At 58.2% G+C, this 20,250-nt stretch overlaps 1 protein-coding gene across 1 annotated transcript in view; it reads left to right on the plus strand.

Annotated features, from left to right (window-relative positions):
* The window catches only part of LMX1A (LIM homeobox transcription factor 1 alpha), a gene marked incomplete at both ends in the record, with an annotated part of 114,844 nt that overhangs the window by 78,227 nt on the left and 16,367 nt on the right, over positions 1-20,250 (plus strand). The window contains one exon of the mRNA XM_079761658.1: positions 3,476-3,708. Within this exon, the coding sequence (XP_079617784.1) occupies positions 3,476-3,708 (233 nt within the window). The remainder of the gene's footprint in view (positions 1-3,475; positions 3,709-20,250) is intronic.

The raw sequence follows: 20,250 nt of genomic DNA on the forward strand, positions 1-20,250 counted from the left end.
CTGGCCTGCGTTTCTGCCTGCACCTCGGGAACAGTGCCCGCCACGCTCCCAGCGGACGGGGTCCCAGCAGGAACTGTCTTGGTACCTAGCGTGTGGGGGTAGCGTAGCCTCCTCACGGTGGTGTTGAGTTGGGGGGCCTCCCAGGCACTGTGTTTTCTTAACCTAAATCCACAGCAGAGAGGCCTCTCAGGGGTCCCTTCGGGTACTTTGGGGCCCAGGAGCTGAGAGCCCGACGGGGTCAGCTTGGTCCTGACTCCTGCCCGTCCCCCCAGGGGCAGCAGTCTCAGGACGCCCTGCAGAGCCAGGAGCCCCTCCAGAAACCCTTGCACGAGCCGCGGCCGCATCCCACTTGCCTGATCTTTGTACTTAGTTCTGCTGAGAAAACAGTGCCCGCCGGACAGGGCGCAGGAGAGAAGCGGGGGAAGAGCCTGTGAGCCGGCCCCCCGAGGCCCAGTCCCGGGGAGACAGAGCTGACATAGGGGTTCTCGTCCAGCTCTTCCCCCACGGAGTGGGCGTGGCCATGGCTGTAGAAATGCCTCAGTTCCCGGCACCACGCGGGTGTTCAATAAAGATGAATTCCCCCGTTTCTGTCTTCCACGAGCTTCTTTTCCTCCAAAGTAAAGTGATTTGGGGGCTGAGCTATGTTGCAATGACAAGGACCCGAGATGCAGGTGGAGTGACTCTGCCTAGACTGCACACGGGCAGCGAAAGCCACGTGTCCACCTGGCCTCGCGGGCCGTCGGCTATTCCTGCTGCCTGAGCACAGCCCTCCTGTCCTCCTCAAGGTCCCCTCTTCCTCGATCGCCTTAGACTTGTCCCCGAGGAGTCCCTCAGGTGCCAGCCTTCATCCCTGCTTTGGAAACCTTGTCTCCATGGCTACAGAGCAGGGTTCCAAACCTGTATGAAAAGCGTGAAGCATGAAATGGAGCAAATTAAGGACTTTTCCAGCCTGGGGAGTTTCAGACATGCTTAGGAGCAACCGCTTAAAGATTTCTTCAAGTGACATCTTCTCTAGAAATCAATCATCAATCAATCAATGGATCAATTCTTTTTAGAAATGTGTTTCCCACAGTCCCACGGGCTTGCATCTCACCCCTGACCCTCTCCCAATCAGGGTAGTTCCTTCCTCCTCCATGTTCCCCAAAAAGATATATATAATACACACACACACACACACACACACACACACACACACTTATACATACATACATACAGAGAGAGCTGGCGTGTGTGTGCATGTGTGTTTGCACACAATCTCTTTGGCCTTTGCTGTGTTGTGTTTATGAAGATGTAGCTGTGAATGATACAGTTCTGGAAAGATTTTGTTTGGAGAACTGCATGGCAAGGCGGGTCATGCCGAAACCGTCTGGGGGCCTGAGATGAGGTGCTGGCCGATTGGGTGTCTCTGGTTAACAGGTATGGAGTGAGGGGACCCCTGGATTGAACGCCGAGTCTGCCCAGGCTCTAAGTTTTTTTATGTCACTCTGGCCCATCGAAGGTCCGAGCTGAGTTCTCTGGGTAAAGGATGGACCGGGAGCCCAGTCTTCCTGCTCCACCCCCTGTGCTCTGGTCCCAAATTGGCCCCTCCTCTTCCCTGCCGTCCTCCAGGGCACCCGGGACAGGCGGGGAGGCTGCGGGGTGGCGTCGTGCTGGCCCTGTGGGAAGGATGCGATTGTCCGAGGGACTGCCTCCCGCTGCCCCGCGAGCTGGCCTGTCCTCTGTCCCTCTCATCTGGGTACTTCCTCCTCCACGCCTCAGACTCACGCCACGGCGGCCTTAGTGGAGCTGAGGACAGGCTCCCCCTGGTCCTGCCTGGTGCCTGCCCACCAGCCACATGCCGTTCCCCTGCGCGGTGAGGGGGGACTGCCACGTTCCCAGGAGAATGTGATGAGGGAGCCAGGGCTGCCTGATGCCCAGAAGAGCTGGCCGTGTGACACCTGCCTGCTCTCGGCACAGCCAGGGCAGGCTCTGCCCCAGCGAGGCCTCAGTAGCGTTCAGAGGGGGACGGGCCCTGGGAAATGGGGGAGAGACAGCTGTGTTTTAATTGTGACCTAGACTTGTGACCTGGACTTGCTCTGAGCCTTCAAGAAAAGTGGAAGGTGTGTGTCAGCAGCTGCGTGCTCCGTGGCGCCGGGAGCTGTGCACACATGTGGCACACGTGACGGGCTGTGTGACGGGCTGTGTGCACAATGCTCCTTGAGTTGCTCAGGGGGAGTGAGGGCGACAAGAGTTGAGGTGAGGGCGACCTGGTTTTTCCTAGAGGGGACCTGGTGGAGGGAGAGACAGGACCGCACGTCGGTCCCCATCTCTAATCCCCACTGACCTGGCCTGGGATTTGAGCCCAGACAATTCCCGCCCCTTCCCCAGCTGCTGGGGAGCCCACCCCGACCCCCCTCCCGGTGGGGGCGAATGTTGTAGTGGGGGCGACCCTAAGGAGGAGGAGAAGGAGGCGCTGACTCACAGGGTGGAAGGAAGCTAACCAGCACAGGTGTTGCCACCTGCGGCTGCAGATGCCTGGGCCTTGCTGCCTCCTGAGTGTCAGCCGGGGAGGGGCCGGGGGGGCTTGGGATGACGGGCCTAGGAGGGGCTCCGGAAGGGACTGACGGGCGGCTCAGGTTGGCCGACAGGGATGAAGTGGTGGCTCTTCTGATGCGCAGCACCCAGCATAGGGGAAGAGATCAAGGCGACTTGTCAGGGGACGGGTACGCCCGGAGGTCCAGACCCGACAGCACCCCACACGGGCAGCGGAGGAGGAGGGCTGCTGGCCCTGGGCCTGTGTTTGGGGCCACACAGCCCGGGGGGCTGTCCACCAGCCTCACCCCCTTTAAGTTTCCAGGAAGAGGGAGGCAGCCAGGTGCTCCTGGTGCGAGCAGGGAGGGCTGTGTGGTGGCCCAGGCTGTGCTTCTGACCCGGGCCGTGCAGGACACGCCTGCCGGCTGGCCCTGTCCTTCAAGCAGTCCTGGGAGGTGGCCGTTCCTTCTCCAGCCCGGCTGCCTCCACTCCGGGAGAGCGGCGGGTGTGGAGTGGTGCGTTCTCACTCGGGCAGTTCCACCTGCCTTGCCGTGTCCTCTCCCGTCAGCCAGTGACCTTACCACGCCCTTGACCCTCTGGCGTCACAGAGAGGCTTTCTTCCCCAGTTGCTTAAAAAAGAAAACAACTCGTTGTTTTGGAAATAGAGACATGGATGCCATCGGGAATGAACCAGAGGTATTTTTAGGGCACATTATCTCTTGCTTCTGCCACAGGCTTTGACACAGAACCAGGTTGTCCTGAGGTCGTTTGGAGAAGAGAGCGCCCCTCCCAGGCCACCCTGCAGTGTGACGAGGACAGGAGTGGCCTTGGTGGGAGCCCGCCGTGTGTCGTCTGGGTGCCAAGCCTCCTCGGCCGGTTCTCCAGGTTCCTTTTGCTGCTGACGTGAGGGAGACGGGGCCCGCGGACCTTTGTCACAGACCTCCCCCCTTTGTCCCCCTCCCAGGCTGTTTGCTGTCAAATGTGGGGGCTGCTTTGAGGCCATCGCACCCAACGAGTTTGTGATGCGGGCCCAGAAGAGCGTGTACCACCTGGGCTGCTTCTGCTGCTGCGTGTGCGAGCGGCAGCTCCAGAAGGGGGACGAGTTCGTGCTGAAGGAGGGCCAGCTGCTCTGCAAAGGCGACTACGAGAAGGAGCGGGAGCTGCTCAGCCTGGTGAGCCCGGCGGCGTCCGACTCGGGTGAGTGCTGCCAGTGGGCCCCGAGGGGCGGGGGGCAGTGAGGGGGCGACTGTCTGCAGTGCCGTCCTGGAGGGCCAGCCAACAGGCGGCCTGGCCCGCGGAAGGCAGCTCTGTGCTTCCCGGGAGCTTCCTCTGTAGCTGGGAGCAATCTCTCTACAGTCAGGATGGCCACGATGTGCCAGGTAACAAATGACCCCGATCCCATGGGGCCCCGTGGACACTCATGCACGTGCTCACAGGCTCTGGGCTGGTGCAGTGACTGCTCCCGCTGGCGGTCCCCGGAGCCTGCACTCAGCTGGCTCAGCTCAGGCCGCAGCCCCGGCTCACTCACGTCCCCCCGGGTGCACCCTCCGGGGTCCAGGGCAGGCTCTTGCCCTGGGAGTGGCACGCGCACAGAAGGCATGCCCAGCCCTACCAGCTCCTTTCATGTCTGCCAAGGCAACTTAAAAGCTCGGACCCCAAATCCAGAAGACGGAGCCCCCGGGCACCAGGGGCCCTGCCTGGTGTGGGCACAGGATGCTCTTCAGGGAGGGATGAGCGGGGCCATGGTCCGTCGGCTTCATTTCCATCTCTGCTCAGCCTGTCTGCTCATCTAAACCGAGCTCTGTGGCCCCCACCCGGCGGCAGGAGGCCCGCACACCTGTCTTTCCCTCTGGGCACCTTGCTGAGCCCTCCCACTTGGGCCTCCTCCCCAGAATATTGCAAAATCTTTGAATTCCCCAAAGCTTAGAAAGATGTGCACACCCAGGGTCACCACCCTTTCTCACACGGAAATAGATGCCGGGGTCCGAGCTGGCACACAGGTGTGGGGCCTTGCTCACCGAGTCATCCAATTGCAGGTTTTAATTGGCTACAAACTCAGTGGGAGGCATTCCTGTATGCCTGCCGCCCACCCCCATGCGCAAAGAGAGGAGAAGCTGGATGCAAGCGGCCCCGAGGCGTGGGCGCCCCAGGGGGGCGGCAGCAGGGCGCCTTCCTGCCACGGGTCCAGCCGCGCCCGCCTCTGCACGTCTCTTCTTGAGGCCGCTACGGACACGCTGGCGCTTCCGGACACTCACGCAGTCAGCAGCCACACCTGAGTGCCGCTGAGGCCGGGGCGGGGCAGGACACGAATGACAAGAATGGTGTGGGGTGGGAGGTCTCCAAACACATCCACGAAGGAGTTACAGATACTGTATTCCGGCTAGAAAAGTAAGGACTAAATGAGGACATCGTTGCCTTCCAAAGGTTGGATCAGACTCATTTTTCTTCTAATTTCGTAAGCAGAACAAGCTATCACTCTCTCAAGGCATCTGGCCAGCGTAGCTCTGTTCCCAGCTGCAGAACTAGAAACCACTTGTTCACTTATTTAAGCCACCGAGTGCTTACACTGCAGGTAAAAGCAAGGGAGAGCAGTGGGGCTCCACGTGGGGAACGTCCAGAAGTCCTTCTAGTGATCGGGGCTGATAGAGTGGCTCCTCAGGAGACGGACCCCCTGTGGAAACCACTGCTGGCGAGGCGGGGGTGGGGTGGGGGGAGGCTGGTTCTAGAAGAGTCCCAGGTCCCTTTCAGCTCTAAATCTCTGATTGTTGGTGCATCTTTAAATGGAGACATTAAAGTCTCAACCAAAATCAAATATATTGTCTGTTGCCCTTGCTTTGTCACTTATATACATCTTACCTGTCTTGCATTAAGCCCACCTCACTGATAGCGGGCGGCTCTGGAGCAGTGCTGAGCTCCCTTCCTTTGCCCTTCCAGGAGCCCAGGCAGAGAGGTCACAGGTGGAGAGGGTGTGAGCAGGAGGAGAGGGCGTGAGCGGGTGGAGTGGGCATGAGCAGGAGGAGAGGGCGTGAGCAGGAGGAGAGGGCATGAGCAGGAGGAGAGGGCGTGAGCAGGAGGAGAGGGTGTGAGCAGGAGGAGAGGGTGTGAACGGGTGGAGAGGGTGTGAGCAGGAGGAGAGGGCGTGAGCAGGAGGAGAGGGTGTGAGCAGGAGGAGAGGGCGTGAACGGGTGGAGTGGGCATGAGCAGGAGGAGAGGGCGTGAGCAGGAGGAGAGGGCGTGAGCAGGAGGAGAGGGCGTGAGCAGGAGGAGAGGGTGTGAGCAGAAGAGGGTGTGAGCAGGAGGAGAGGGTGTGAGCAGGAGGAGAGGGTGTGAGCAGGTGGAGAGGGTGTGAGCAGGAGGAGAGGGTGTGAGCAGGAGGAGAGGGCGTGAGCAGGTGGAGAAGGTGTGAGCAGGAGGAGAGGGTGTGAGCAGGAGGAGAGGGTGTGAGCAGGTGGAGAGGGTGTGAGCAGCAAGTTCCTAATGCGTCAATGAAATCTTCTAGGAGATGTCCACCTGATCTTAAGGGGTAACAATTTGGAGCTCTGTCCCAGTCCACACACAATTTTTCCTCTCACTCCTGTCCTGAGTGCCTCTCCTATGGTAGGTGCTCGACAAATACTTGTGGAGGGAATGATTGAATGACCTGTCATCTTTAACATTTAAAAAATGTATTTTTCTTGATTTCAGAGAGGAAGGAAGGGGGATAGAAACATCAGTGATGAGAATCCTGGATTGGCTGCCTCCTGCACACCCCCTACTGGGGATCGAGCCTGCAACGGGGCATGTGCCCTGACCGGGAATCAAACCATGTCCTCCGGGTTCATAGGTCGAGGCTCAACCACTGAGCCACGCTGGCCGGGCCATCTTTAACATTTTTATTGGTAACTTGGATGAAGAGGCAGAAAGTGGGATTATTCACTTCATAGGTGACACACACCTGGCAGGGAATGCTGGGTGCCAGCGGACAGCTCAGTGTTCACAAAGACGCTGGCAGCCAACAAACGTTGGCAGGATGGAATCTGACCCCCGGGTTCCAGCATTCAGGGGTAACTACATGGAAGGGGCAGCTTGGTGGAATTTCGCTGGGGCTTTAGCGGACCACACGTCCACAGGAACCAACGGGAACGTGGCAACGGTAGAGCTGTCATCGTTAGCAGTGGGACTGGAGCTCCTGAGGCCCCCGGGAGGATGGGGCTTCATGGAAAGCTTTAGTGATGATGTAAATCAGGGGGCTCCCCTCCCAGGTCCTATTTGGGTCCTTCCCGCCATGGAGGAAGTCCAGGCTTGTCCTCCGCAGGGCCAGAGGGAAGGTCCCTGCCCAGGCTTCTGGCCACGCTACGGTACAGCCCAGGTCAGCACCTGGCGAGCCTGGCTTTGTTCCCAGTCCATTGCATGTGGGGGCCACACGGCCATGCGCCCCGCAGCTGCTTAAGGCCACATGGCTATGGAGAGTGAACAGGCGAGCGCAGGCGTGAGTGTGGGTCATGGAGCAAGCGAGGGAGCTCTTTGTCTGGGGACTTTGACTTTCCAAGATTTCTCATGTTTGCAGTGGCTCCACCCTCCTAGCCAGACCATGGCTCCCCAGGTCAGGCTGACAGGCAAGCGCCTTCTCTACGTCACCCCAGCTTCACTGGGCATGCGCCCATCTCCCCCTTTGTTCCATGCCTTCCCTCAGGGATCTGCAGGGAATGGAGCGGGGGTTCCCTGGGGAGCAGGAAACTGCCCAGATGACCGTGCTTATGATGGCTGACCTCCCCTTTGCTCTCTTCCTTTATTAATATCAATAAACCAGCTATTCATGATGATAACATCCCCCCCCCCCCTCCAGAGAACATGGGCCTTTGTAATCATTACAAAGGTACGTGGGTGAAGGTCTCATCTGATTGCAGCTCCATTATTTTTTTGAGTTGCTCAGAGCACATTCAGGATATTTGGCCTAATTTTACATGATTCCTTTTACGGGGTCACTGACAAGCAGAGAGAGCCTTGAGCGAGGCATTAGCTTGTTAAATGACAGGTAGCTAAAGAGACGCAGTGTGCTCACCGGTGTAAAAATAAGGCGGGTGGGCTCTGAGAGTCACACCGAGGGCGCAGACCCACGCACAGGGCGCAGCTCAGACCTCGGTTCCAGGCGGGTCAGAACTGTGTCCAGCAAGGGCAGACCAGCTGCCTGGGGGACGAGAACCTGCTGCCACTAACACTTTTAATGACAGGTGTGGAAGGCGGGTCAGTGACCTGCAGGCCGCTTCCCAATCGGGTTCTGGAGCCTGTAGTTTTATGGCGCTGACTGTCCCCACGAACAGAGCATGTGACATTTGCAGCTCCATGGACACCACACTCAGGAGACATTCAGCTGCCGGGTCTCCTCACTGCTCCCCTTGTCCTGGTCCCCGCTGTGCCGGGGCCTTGCAGGTGCCACCCAAACAGATGACTCTGTGGCCGGAAGGAGATTATTTTCTTTGGGCTTGTGGGCCCCTTGGAGCCCAGGGCCTCTAGGACACACCTACCAACGCTCATGCCCTGGCCTCCCCCGGCAGCCAGCACGGGCTCTGTGATTGGTGGGCACATTAGAGGTTGTCCAGGCCAAACACCCGCCAGTGCTCATCCAGCCTCTACTTGGTCAGCACTGGGGAGCTCCTGACCTCACATTCTTTTATGTATGTTTTATTGATTTCAGAGAGGAAGGGAGAGAGAGAGAGAGAGAAAGATCAGTGTCTCTCTCATCCATGAGAGAGAATCATGGATCGCTGCCTCCTGCATGCCCCCCACTAGGGATCAAGCTCACAACCTGGGCATGTGCCCTGTCCGGGAATCGAACCGCGACTTCCTGGCTCATAGGTCGCCACTCACCCACGGAGCCACGCCGGTGGGCGTGGCCTCACATTCTAAGTGTGGATTGTCTGCTTATTACATTGTCTGTCTCTGTGTGTGACCTCAACCTTGGCCGTGGCTCTGCTGCAGGGCCTCACAAAACCAGTCAGCGTCCTGACGTGGCCATCTTTCAGCCGAGACAGATCCACGTGCTCCCTGTGTCTTCTCTCTGCCTCCGGCTCCCCATCCTCCCAGCTACCCCTCCAAAGAGGCTGTGTGCTCGGCCTGTAAACATGCTGCAATCTCTTTAGAATGTACCTCCCAGAGGGGCTAAACCCTTCCATATGCGGCCTGAGCTGCCCGTGTGGTTGTTACTACGTGCCATCCCGTGATGGCCCCGTGACTTCTGTAGCTTTCTTGGCCGTCAGTGGGGTGGGAGCTGGGGGGCAACCATGGCTCCTGCCTGGTCCATGTCGCACTTCTTGATCAGCTATCCCCTCCTCTGCACTTGTTTATACGCTTCAGAGGTTATCTGAGAATGTCTCATGCAGCCATTTTTAAAAACTTTATTTAGAAATGAAATTTTAGATTTACAGAGCAATTTCAAAGCGGGCAGGAGTTCCCACGCTCCCTCCATCCGGCTGCTCCTAAGGTTGACATTTAAGTGTACATTTTGATACCTGGGCCGTGTCAACCATAAAATCAACCTCAGCTCAGCACTGCTGACTCAGCGATAGACTATTCGTTTCCAAGGGACTTTTCGCTAACGTCTGCATCCACCCCAGGGTCCCATCTAGGGTTCCACATTGCATTTTGTTTTATGTTACATTTATGTTAAATTGCCTCTTCCCCTTCATTTTTGCAATCATTAGGAACGTGTGGTCAGGATTTCCCTGTTGGTCTCTCCCTCTGACAACATCGTTATGTAGTGTTTCCCAGCATGGGATCAAACTGTTGTTTGCTTGTTTGGGGGTTTGTTTGCCACTTGGAGGTTGTCTGACCTCAAGAAGAGAGTGCACGTTAGATTACACCCCGGATTCATTCTTGCGTTACTTTCCCCAAGGCCAAACCATGACACCTCCTGGTTTGCTGGCTCTTCCTGGGTCAGACCCGCCTCCAAGAGCCGCTGCCGGCGTCCCTTGCTTTGTCCTCGAGAGTCCACTGTCAGCCTGGAGGACGGCTCCTTCCAAGGCCCTGCTTTTGTGAGGGGCTCCCCGCTGAGGCGTGGGCCTGTCGGTGGGGGTGGCCCGGGTCCCCCAGAGGCCGCTCCGTCCGCATGGTCTGTGCTCACCTGGTCCTAGCACAGGGCCTGGCGCGCAGCAGGCGCTCGGTAACCTGTGCTGCTGTCCTGCCGACGGTGGCCTCTGTCCTCAGCGCAGAAGCACCTCCGTGCAGGGTGGCTCTTCCTTCTGGAGCTGCAGTGAAGGTCCCCACACAGTGGAGTTTGTCAGCGCTCTGCCTACTGGGTCTTCCTTGGGGTGTGAGGTCGCAGCTTTGGAGGGTCCAGGCAGCCCCCTGGTGCGGTCTCTGTGACGTACCCCTTTCTCCTCCCCGCCAGGCAGCGTCATCCGAGGTATTTAGAAGCTGGCTTTCACCGCCTTCTACAATCTTGGAACTGATTTTTTTATTCATTATAGAAGTATCTCAACCTATCTTGGAACTCTTCTTGTTCTCCAATAAATTAGATTCGAGAGGCAGCTGTGACCTCACGCATTCTGAAAAATGCCTAGCTCTCCCGTGGGATTATCTTGTCAGTTCATCGTCATTAATTTTAAAACACAAGACAGGAAAGGAGAAGACAGCAGGAGGTACGGGATCTCGTTCTCGGTGGCAGTGCCAGGGCTCGGGGTCTAAAGCGAAACGGGTCTGAGTTGGGTCTTGCCTTGTACTCGCCGCGTTGCCCTGGGGAACATTGTGTCCTTTCTCCAGGACCATGTTTCCTACTCAGTGAGGGGGGTGACATACTTCCGCGTGGCTTGCAGCAAGAACACCAAGAGGCCACGTACAGTGGCCTTGGTTCATACCCAGTAAATGGCAGGTGTCATTTTTATTAATCCTCACCTCACCTGAGGATATGTTTTTGTTGACTTTTAAGAGAGAGGAAGGGAGGGAGCCAGGGATTGAACCCACAGCCTAGGTATGTGCCCTGATGGAGAATTGAACCCACAACCTTTTGGCGCACAGGATGATGCTCCAACCAACTGAGCCACCCGGCCAGGGCTAATGTAAAGCAGTTTTTCAAGACTCTTCTCTCCAACACCATTTCCCAGAAAATCTTAGCTGCAGCTCAGTACAAATATTTCTTATAATGACTTAATGTACACATTCGTATGTGTATGCATGAAATAAAGTTTTAATACTTAGATTTACTCACAGCTTGTCCCTCGTGCTAATAGTTTCTGTTCTATTTATTTTTTAACGGTTGTCTTAGCCGCCTCGTTATTTTTATAACCCACTGACATATTGAGGCCAGAAGTACGAACACTACTATTTCAAAGGGCAGTTTCCTACAAACCTAGCCCCAGGCTCTGGAATAGGTGGGAATTCCTCAAATTTCAAGCAATAAATATGTTTCAGTCTTTTTAAAAAATATATATTTTATTGATTTTTTACAGAGAGGAAGGGAGAGGGATAGAGAGTTAGAAACATCGATGAGAGAGAAACATTGATCAGCTGTGTCCTGCATATACTGGGGATGTGCCCACAACCAAGCTACATGCCCTTGACTGGAATCGAACCTGGGACCCTTCAGTCCATAGGCTGATGTTCTACCCACTGAGCCAAACTGGTCAGGGCTGTTTCAGTCTTCTACATGTATGTGTGCTGTGTCGGGTGTCCAGATAAAGACCAAAGACCTGGACTATACCACTGGCCACAGGGCCTTGGCAGAGCCCGCACACAGTAAACACGCCATGACTGCTGTCTCTGCAGCGTTGCTGGTACGGGTACGGAGACACAAGGAGCATGCGTGTCTATCTCGTGCTCGCACAGAGGGCTGGGTGGGCGTGTCTGAGTGGTTCGAAGGCCTCCTTGGGGAGCAGGCAGGAGGGAGGCAGTGCTTTCGTCTCTCGTTTGCATCGCTGCCGTGAAACTGACAGAGCCGTGTGGCCTCCGCCGGCGGCTGAGCACCTCTCTGCTCCGAGCCTGTGGCTTCTGGTGGATTTACTCGTCTTCCTCTGATAGGCGGGGAAACGGGGCGCAGGGCCCTCGAGTCAGGGCTAAGCCTGGATAAGAACTTAATTCTACCAATTACGGAGTCAGGACACTGGACACTCCGCCTTAGCTGTCACTGGGTGTCGGGAGAGTTTGTCTTTGGTGCTTGAAATGTCATAGGCAGGGTACAGCTTCAGACAGGTGCCATCTCTTCTCTAGCGACGATGATTTAATTCCGATGTGGGCTCACAATTAGTGACTTTGATAAAAACCATAATTGAAGTGCACGCAATCGCTTCAGAGGCCTTTCAGCCATTACGTGTGTGCTACGTGCGTCCATGTCTCTCACACACAGTCCCTGCAAGAAAAAATCTGGACACGTGGACACATGGCCTTGGGTATTGCTGCATGATTCTGACAATGTTCAGCAATGATTGGTAAACAGTGATTATGAAGGGATCAGCTCCTGAACGCTTCCTGGGCACAAGCAGGGCCTGACGCGGTTGACCAGAGTCGCTAACTTACCCGTCAGGTCCAGCTGATGGGAGGGCAGTGTTAGGATGACCCCGGTCTCCAGGTCAGGGGGATGAGCATGGACAAATGTGCTTAAGGTCCTGCAGTGAGTCATGGAAAGCGCCGGAGTCCAAACCCAGGCAGTCCGGCTGCAGAGCCGGCTTCCCGAGGCCCTGGGCTGCGATGCCTGTGGCTGGAACGTCCGTGTCCATTAACACAGACCTCACGCGTGGTGCTGGATAGGCTGGCAGCCTGCCCGCAGGTGGTGGCGCTGCTCCAGGCGCTCAGTAGGATGTCCTACCTCGGACACCCAAACGAAGGACCTTTTCACAGATCATTAGAGCAATGGAGACAAGGTGATTGGAGCTGAGCTCACCCCCTCTCGCAAGTCAGTCACGCGTTCGCCTTCTGCTCCGACGTCCGGCTCCCCCTCTCCTCGGTAATTAATCACTGTCACCACACTTCTCGTGGGCACCTCCCGCCAGGAAGCAGGAGGCTGCGGAGCGTCCGAGGATGGTGGAGGTGGTACAGGGCAGACGCTCTTTCCAAGTGCGTGCAACGTACTGGCATTGATTGTTTCTTTGTTTTGTTTTGCTTTTGCAATCACTCAGCAAGTGTCTGTTCTGCCCCTGTGGCTTATTTGATGGTAGCAGGAAGAACATGGACCTTTCTGTCCAGATGGGCAGCGTCAGCCATGCCAGCGGCAGCCCCGTTAGCTAAATGAATGAACGCAACAGTGGGAAGTCGGTGCGCATCAGAGCTTCTCCTGCGGCTCCTGTGGGCTGGCCTGGGAGGACCCGCCACCCGCCCCAGCCCACGCTCGGGAGAAGTGCGCTCAGGTGTGTGTTTCCGGGGCAGGACTCGGCGTGTGACTGATGAGTGTCCGAGTGCCGTCCCTGCCACGCCGAGCCGATTCCCGACTCCAGCCTTCGCTCCCCGAGCTCAGGGACCGGAGCCTCCCTTCGCTCTGTGTCGTAAAGGAGTGGAGGGGGTAGGGCAGACGCTGGTGGTGGTGCTCAGACCGTCAGCCACGCCCGTCAATGTTTAGATTTCCGACCGAGAGGTTCCACGTGGATCTGAGGTGCTTTAGAGCAGACAGTTCACTGAGCAGGAGGAGGAGTAACCGGCCGTGTTGCCCTGGCCCTGGGAGCGGTGACCTAAGAAAACCTGAATCCAGTTTCCTAGGGATTGGGGCAGGCGGGCTTAGGGCTTCCTCTGAGTCTTTGCTATGTTGTGCGTGGAGGCGTCTGGAAAACCGTGTCATTTAAGAGCCGTTGATTTCTTAGTGGTGCCAGTCAGGTGTGCATGCTGGAGCCAGAGGCATGCTCGTTTTCTCTTGGCGATTCTGAGAGGGCTTGGCGCTGCGTGTGCACGTGGGCACTCGGTGGGAGCAGGGGGCCAAGCTGGCATTTGAGGTGAGTGTGTAGGCTCACCTTCTTAGGAATCCGTAAGCATGGGGAGCAGTGGGCGCCCACTCATCCTCCGTCCCATCCGTGGAGTCTGCAGGGCACACGTAGAAGTGTATGAGGCTTGATTGATAAGCAAATGTTGTTGAGCACTGACCATGTCATAGGCCTGTTGTGGGTGCTGGGGTGAGAACGCTGCCTGTTGTGGGGTGAGAACACTGCCAGTTGTGGGTGCTGTGGTGAGAACTCTGCCTGTTGTGGGTGCTGGGGTGAGAACTCTGCCTGTTGTGGGTGCTGGGGTGAGAACTCTGCCTGTTGTGGGGTGAGAACTCTGCCTGTTGTGGGTGCTGGGGTGAGAACTCTGCCTGTTGTGGGGTGAGAACACTGCCTGTTGTGGGGTGAGAACACTGCCTGTTGTGGGGTGAGAACACTGCCTGTTGTGGGTGCTGGGGTGAGAACTCTGCCTGTTGTGGGGTGAGAACACTGCCTGTTGTGGGGTGAGAACACTGCCTGTTGTGGGGTGAGAACACTGCCTGTTGTGGGGTGAGAACACTGCCTGTTGTGGGGTGAGAACTCTGCCTGTTGTGGGGTGAGAACACTGCCTGTTGTGGGGTGAGAACACTGCCTGTTGTGGGGTGAGAACACTGCCTGTTGTGGGTGCTGGGGTGAGAACTCTGCCTGTTGTGGGGTGAGAACACTGCCCGTTGTGGGGTGAGAACACTGCCTGTTGTGGGTGCTGGGGCAAGAACACTGCTCCCCTGAAGGGCTATTGGAGAGAGGCAGTCCATATAGCCAGGTAAATCTATAATAATAAAAGCGTAATATGCTAATTAGACCAGATGTCCTTCCAGACATCCTTCTGGACGACCTTCTGGACGAAGCTGGGGCTGCGAGGGAAGCCAGGGTCCCTGGTGCCAGAGGGAAGCTGGTGCCGGCAGCTGGGAGAAGGAAGGCCTACTCTTGCACAAATTTTGTGCATCGGGCCTCTAGTAGATAAATAAGGTTATATGCTCAAGAGAGGGTTACTCTTCAAAGAGGCAACCCTTTAAATTTGCTCTACTTGTGTATTTCAAAAGTGACTTTGGAATGTGACTAGAGGGTTACTGGGCCTGAGGGGCAGCTGGGCTGCTGGCTGTTGGTAAAGCTCCCTAGGTGGGCATCCCTAGGGGGGCAGGGGGCATCCCTAGGTGGGCATCCCTAGGGGGGCAGGGGGGCATCCCTAGGTGGGCCTGAGGGGGCAGGGGGGCATCCCTAGGTGGGCCTGAGGGGGGCATCCCTAGGCGGGCCTGAGGGGGCAGGGGGCATCCCTAGGGGGGCAGGGGGGCATCCCTAGGTGGGCATCCCTAGGGGGGCAGGGGGGCATCCCTAGGTGGGCCTGAGGGGGCAGGGGGGCATCCCTAGGTGGGCCTGAGGGGGGCATCCCTAGGCGGGCCTGAGGGGGCAGGGGGCAGGGGGCATCCCTGGGTGGGCCTGAGGGGGCAGGGGGGCATCCCTAGGTGGGCCTGAGGGGGGCATCCCTAGGCGGGCCTGAGGGGGCAGGGGGCATCCCTAGGTGGGCCTGAGGGGGGCATCCCTAGGCGGGCCTGAGGGGGCAGGGGGCAGGGGGCATCCCTGGGTGGGCCTGAGGGGGCAGGGGGGCATCCCTAGGTGGGCCTGAGGGGGCAGGGGGCATCCCTGGGTGGGCCTGAGGGGGCAGGGGGGCATCCCTGGATGGGCCTGAGGGGGCAGGGGGCATCCCTAGGTGGGCCTGAGGGGGCAGGGGGCATCCCTAGGCGGGCCTGAGGGGGCAGGGGGGCATCCCTGGATGGGCCTGAGGGGGCAGGGGGCATCCCTAGGTGGGCCTGAGGGGGCAGGGGGCATCCCTAGGCGGGCCTGAGGGGGCAGGGGGCATCCCTGGATGGGCCTGAGGGGGCAGGGGGCATCCCTAGGTGGGCCTGAGGGGGCAGGGGGCATCCCTAGGCGGGCCTGAGGGGGCAGGGGGCATCTCTGGATGGGCCTGAGGGGGCAGGGGGCATCCCTAGGCGGGCCTGAGGGGGCAGGGGGGCATCCCTGGATGGGCCTGAGGGGGCAGGGGGGCATCCCTAGGTGGGCCTGAGGGGGCAGGGGGAATCCCTAGGCGGGCCTGAGGGGGCAGGGGGCATCCCTGGGTGGGCCTGAGGGGGCAGGGGGGCATCCCTGGATGGGCCTGAGGGGGCAGGGGGCATCCCTAGGTGGGCCTGAGGGGGCAGGGGGCATCCCTAGGCGGGCCTGAGGGGGCAGGGGGGCATCCCTGGATGGGCCTGAGGGGGCAGGGGGCATCCCTAGGTGGGCCTGAGGGGGCAGGGGGCATCCCTAGGCGGGCCTGAGGGGGCAGGGGGCATCCCTGGATGGGCCTGAGGGGGCAGGGGGCATCCCTAGGTGGGCCTGAGGGGGCAGGGGGCATCCCTAGGCGGGCCTGAGGGGGCAGGGGGCATCTCTGGATGGGCCTGAGGGGGCAGGGGGCATCCCTAGGCGGGCCTGAGGGGGCAGGGGGGCATCCCTGGATGGGCCTGAGGGGGCAGGGGGGCATCCCTGGATGGGCCTGAGGGGGCAGGGGGGTGGGCAGCTGGCTCCTGTCAGGAGAGCTTCAGGGGCAGACTCGGGCCCTTGCCAGCTGTCTGTCACAACTGCAGAGCTTTGGTGCGGAATCAGGAAGACTCTGGAATGAAAATACAGGGTTGCTTTTTTCTAAGAGTGAGCTGGGCGGTGAGATTTAGCCAATGAAAATCCAGTTAAATTTGAATTAATATCTGTGTGTGTGTCTCATGCAATATAAATTTAACTGTGTGTTTTGTATTTAACCTGGCAGCTCTAGATAGGAGAATCCCGTGGGGGCGGGGAGAGCACAGGGTGGTGATGGGTGCCGGAGTCTGCAAGGAGGTGCAGATAGATAATGATGGATGATGGATGGATGGATGGATGGATGGATGGTAGACAGGGGGAAATGTGGTTTTGTCCCAGAACACCTGGGTTCCCAATTCCCTCCTGTGCCCTGCCTTGGCCTCCACCAAGCACATGGAGGCTCTCCCTCTGGGCCTTAGAGGAAGGTGGGGAGTGTGACTTCCTCCCCCGTTACCTTGGCGACTCCCTCCCGCCTTTGCCTCACAATTCCACCTCAGCGAGGCGCTCTCCGGTCCCATTTCTTTTCCTTCTCAGCTCTTTCCCCTCTCAGGGCCCAGCCAGCGGGACACCCTGTGACATGGAGTCTGAGGGAGCCTCTGGGCCAGGCCAGGTGTGCCCCGAGGGGGATGCCACGGGCGTAAGTTGGCCGGTGGGTGTGTGAGGTGGAGGGGTGCCAGGCGGTGGGTGTGAGGTGCTCCAGGCGGCGGGAGCAGGGTGTGCAAGGCGGTGAGCGCCAAGGGCATGCACTGTCATAGGTGCCACGAGTGCGGGAGGTGGTGCATGCGGGGCGAGCGCGGCAAGGTGGTGGGCACCCGAGTGCAGCGTGCAGGTCCCCCCCCCCCACTCCCCCCCCCCCCCCCCGCCCACACAGTCTGCCCGCTCTTCGGAGGCCTTCGGAAGTGAGGAGAGCAGCGCAGAAACACACGGGGCAGTTTTATGAGAAAATGCAGATAAAGAGCCGGGTGTTGCGGCCAGATGTTCACCATAATCTCCAAAGCCGTCCCTTCAATTAGAGCTCCCCGGAGCCGCCGGCCTGAGTAAACACCCTCTGAAAGCGGGACTCGGTTTCCAATTAAAAGTGTGCTCGCATCTCTCCGGCTCCTAATTCCCCGGGCGCGGGGCCGGGTCGCGGCGGGGTCGTCCTGTCCCCGGTCCTCGGCCAGGCCAGTGCTGTTCCCAAGTGACGTCAGGCGGCGGGATTAGGGCCCACCTCGCGGCCCCCGAGCGGCTGCAGAGTTAATTAAAGAAATGCCACGCAAATCCGCCTGCTGGCCCGGGAGCCTCTCGGGCCGGCTCCGAGGGGCTTTCTGAAGCAGGTGCTGGGGATTTGTGTGTGTGAGTGTGTGTGTGTATGTGTGTGTGGTGTGTGAGTGTGTGTGTGAGTGTGTGAGAGTGTGTGAGAGTGTGTGAGTGTGTGTGAGTGTGTCTGTGAGTGTGAGTGTGTGTGTGTTTGTGTCTGTGAGTGTGAGTGTGTGTGTGTGTGTGTGTGTGTGTGTGTGTGTGTACTGAGATTACCTTTCTCCATCCCCAGCCATCCACCCCTGCGCATGCTCAGGAAGGGACAGTCACACAGGCCACTGGACCGGGCTCTTCTGGGCCCCAGCCCTGCGTCTGGCGGGTTGCTCCCTGCCTGGTGGTGGCACTGAGCTCTGGGTGAAGCTGCTCACGCCTCTCCATGCCCAGCCGTGAGGATGCTCAGGCATCCGTGAGAGGCAGGCGGACGAGAGGTTGTTTAAGACGAAGGGCAGCAACCTCAGGCCTCCGGGCTCCTGGGAGCTGAGCCCGAGTGGCAGGCCCTTCAGGCCACATCGCTGCCTGGCACTGGGCACTTGGCTTCTGGTGGCGGGTTGTCTGGTCTCAGATGGCGGGGTGGGGGGGGGTGAAGGGGGGGATTGGGTAGATTAACTTTCTGGCCCCACTCCACACCAAAAAGAATTAAAGAATAGAAGCCTTTCTCTGAAAAATCCCAGAAACATCAACCAGCAGAAAATCCCACAAGATCATTCAGATGCAAATGGCTCTCCTGCCCGGGGAGGGTCTGCCCCGTAATTACTTGAGGCTTCAGTGGCCTGTGGGGAGGGCTCAGAGCCCGTCTCCTGGAGTCTGCGCTGCACACTGTTCCTTCCTCTCGAGCGATGCTCACGAAATCAAATTGAGGCCAGTTCAGCAAACAACTCGAGGGCCATCTCTCTGTCAGACGCGGGTCAGACAGTAGTGATCACAAGAGGATCGGAAACAACTTGTGTTAGAAGCGCTCGGTCTTCAGTGGGTGAGAACTCCTGTAACAGTGCTGGCAGTGAAATGCGGGATGCACGCTTGTTACTAGAGTGCAGAGTGCTGAGTCATGAGGTGGGGCCACAGTCCCCTGGGGGCAGAGGGGTCAGGGGGCTGTTTGGAAAACACTTCACAATGGACGTGGCATTGTCCCTGAGTCTGGACAGGTAGTCATTTTGGATGGTGAGAGGTATACGAGTATGCTGTTAGAAGGAAGGGTGACAGAAGGAAGCCCTGAAGTGTTACCCACTGATTCCCAACTTTTTTAAAATCTAGAATAATCCTGTGATGTTGTGGGCAGCTGCAAAGCCGGGCCGTGGCGGGCATGGGGAGGGCTGGGATGTGGGCTCCTCCGGGGCGTGGAGAGCCTGGGTGGGGTTGGTGGTGGCGAGGTTGCTGCCTGGATGTGCAGGGTTTTGTGTGTCTTACTTGGATATGTTCCGGTGGTCGTGGGGAGTCCGATCAGAAGTCTGTACAGGCAGCTGTGAGGTCACTCAGTCTGTCCTCCCGCAGAGAAGGAGGGAGCTGGGTCGGAGGGGGCGTTGCCAGCGGGGAGGCGGGGAGGAAGGCTGCGTCTTCCGGGTGAGCAGTGAAGGCTCAAACGTAGAGAGAGGTTTCACAAAATCCATCCCCCACGCACTCACTCAATGCGCGGAGGATTCCTGCTCCATGCCAGGCGCCATGCTAGGGGCTGGGGACACAAAGTGAACAGACCAGGCCACGCAGCCGCCGGGGGAGCAGGAAGCCCGGAACCGAATGGCGCCGGCTGTGGGAGAAAAGCTAAAGTCCAGGACGGCTTTGAGGTCTCTAAGTTGGGAGAATGGTGAGGTCCGGGCAGGTAGGAAGTTCGGGAAAGGATCTCGGTAATGAATTCAGGGCCATGTGAGTTCAAAGGTGTTTGTGGACCACGTGCGTTGAGTCTGTGGGCAGGTGGACACTGCCGGGGTCCAAGGGCGAGGCCGGCTGTGGATCTAGACAGAACAGCTGAGGGGTGAGACTAGATGCCCGTCACGTGCCTCCCGTGTGCCGTTTCGGAGCTCGCACAGCTTAGGGAGAGAAACGCGGAACAGGAACACCAAGTGCCAAGTAGGTGCTGCTCCCAGCAGGCCTGGCGGCAGCCCCTGGGAACTGGGGCTGCGATCGATTCTCAGGCTGCTCAGACCCACTGCCTCGGGCCCTGGGGGACGGGGGGTGGGGGGGCGACATCCGTGAGGCTGTCACCTGTACCATGGGAGACGGACTAGACGGGAGCCGCCCACGGAGCCGTCAGATGCTGGTCTGCGTGCAGCCCCGGGAGGCTACGGTCAGCCTGAGTCCACCAGTGAACATGCGGACACAGACACTGGCTAAGCCCTAAGTGTTACCCACTGATCCCCACCTTTAAAACTTTTTTTTTAATCTAGAATAATCCTGTGATATTGTGGGGCTTCTGTTCTACCCTGTCCCATCCATCCGGTTCTGACTAATGCGGTCTTCTGTCTACACATACGTTGTCATGTCCTTGAACATGCTATGAATGGGTGACTATGAGCAGACTTAGGACCCAGATAAGGCTTGGGGAAAACAGCTTCTAAATTCCTTTAGTTCTGAGTCTGTGGTATACTAGTAAATCCCTCTCTCTCTCTCTCTCTCTCACACACACACACACACTCCCCATTGTTACTGCCACCTCCAGTGTTATACATTCAGACAGCACTTGGACCCGAATTCTGTGGGCAGCCTCTGAGACATCCTGTCTGGGACCCGGTGGCGATGGTTTCATGCACACTCCGAGTGTTTACATGCTTTTAGGGAAGAGAGGAATAGATGAGGACAGGACTTGTCAGTGACTCAGTTAATAATTTTTTAAAAGAAAGACTGTGGGGTTTTGGATGCTGGGTTTTACTATCAGTTCTTCTCTCTGGTAGCTGGTGACCTTGGGTGACCTCGGAGCTTCCCTCTCCTG

This window comes from Cnephaeus nilssonii (assembly GCF_951640355.1).
Source record: "Cnephaeus nilssonii genome assembly, chromosome: 21".
Classification (NCBI taxonomy): domain Eukaryota; kingdom Metazoa; phylum Chordata; class Mammalia; order Chiroptera; family Vespertilionidae; genus Cnephaeus; species Cnephaeus nilssonii.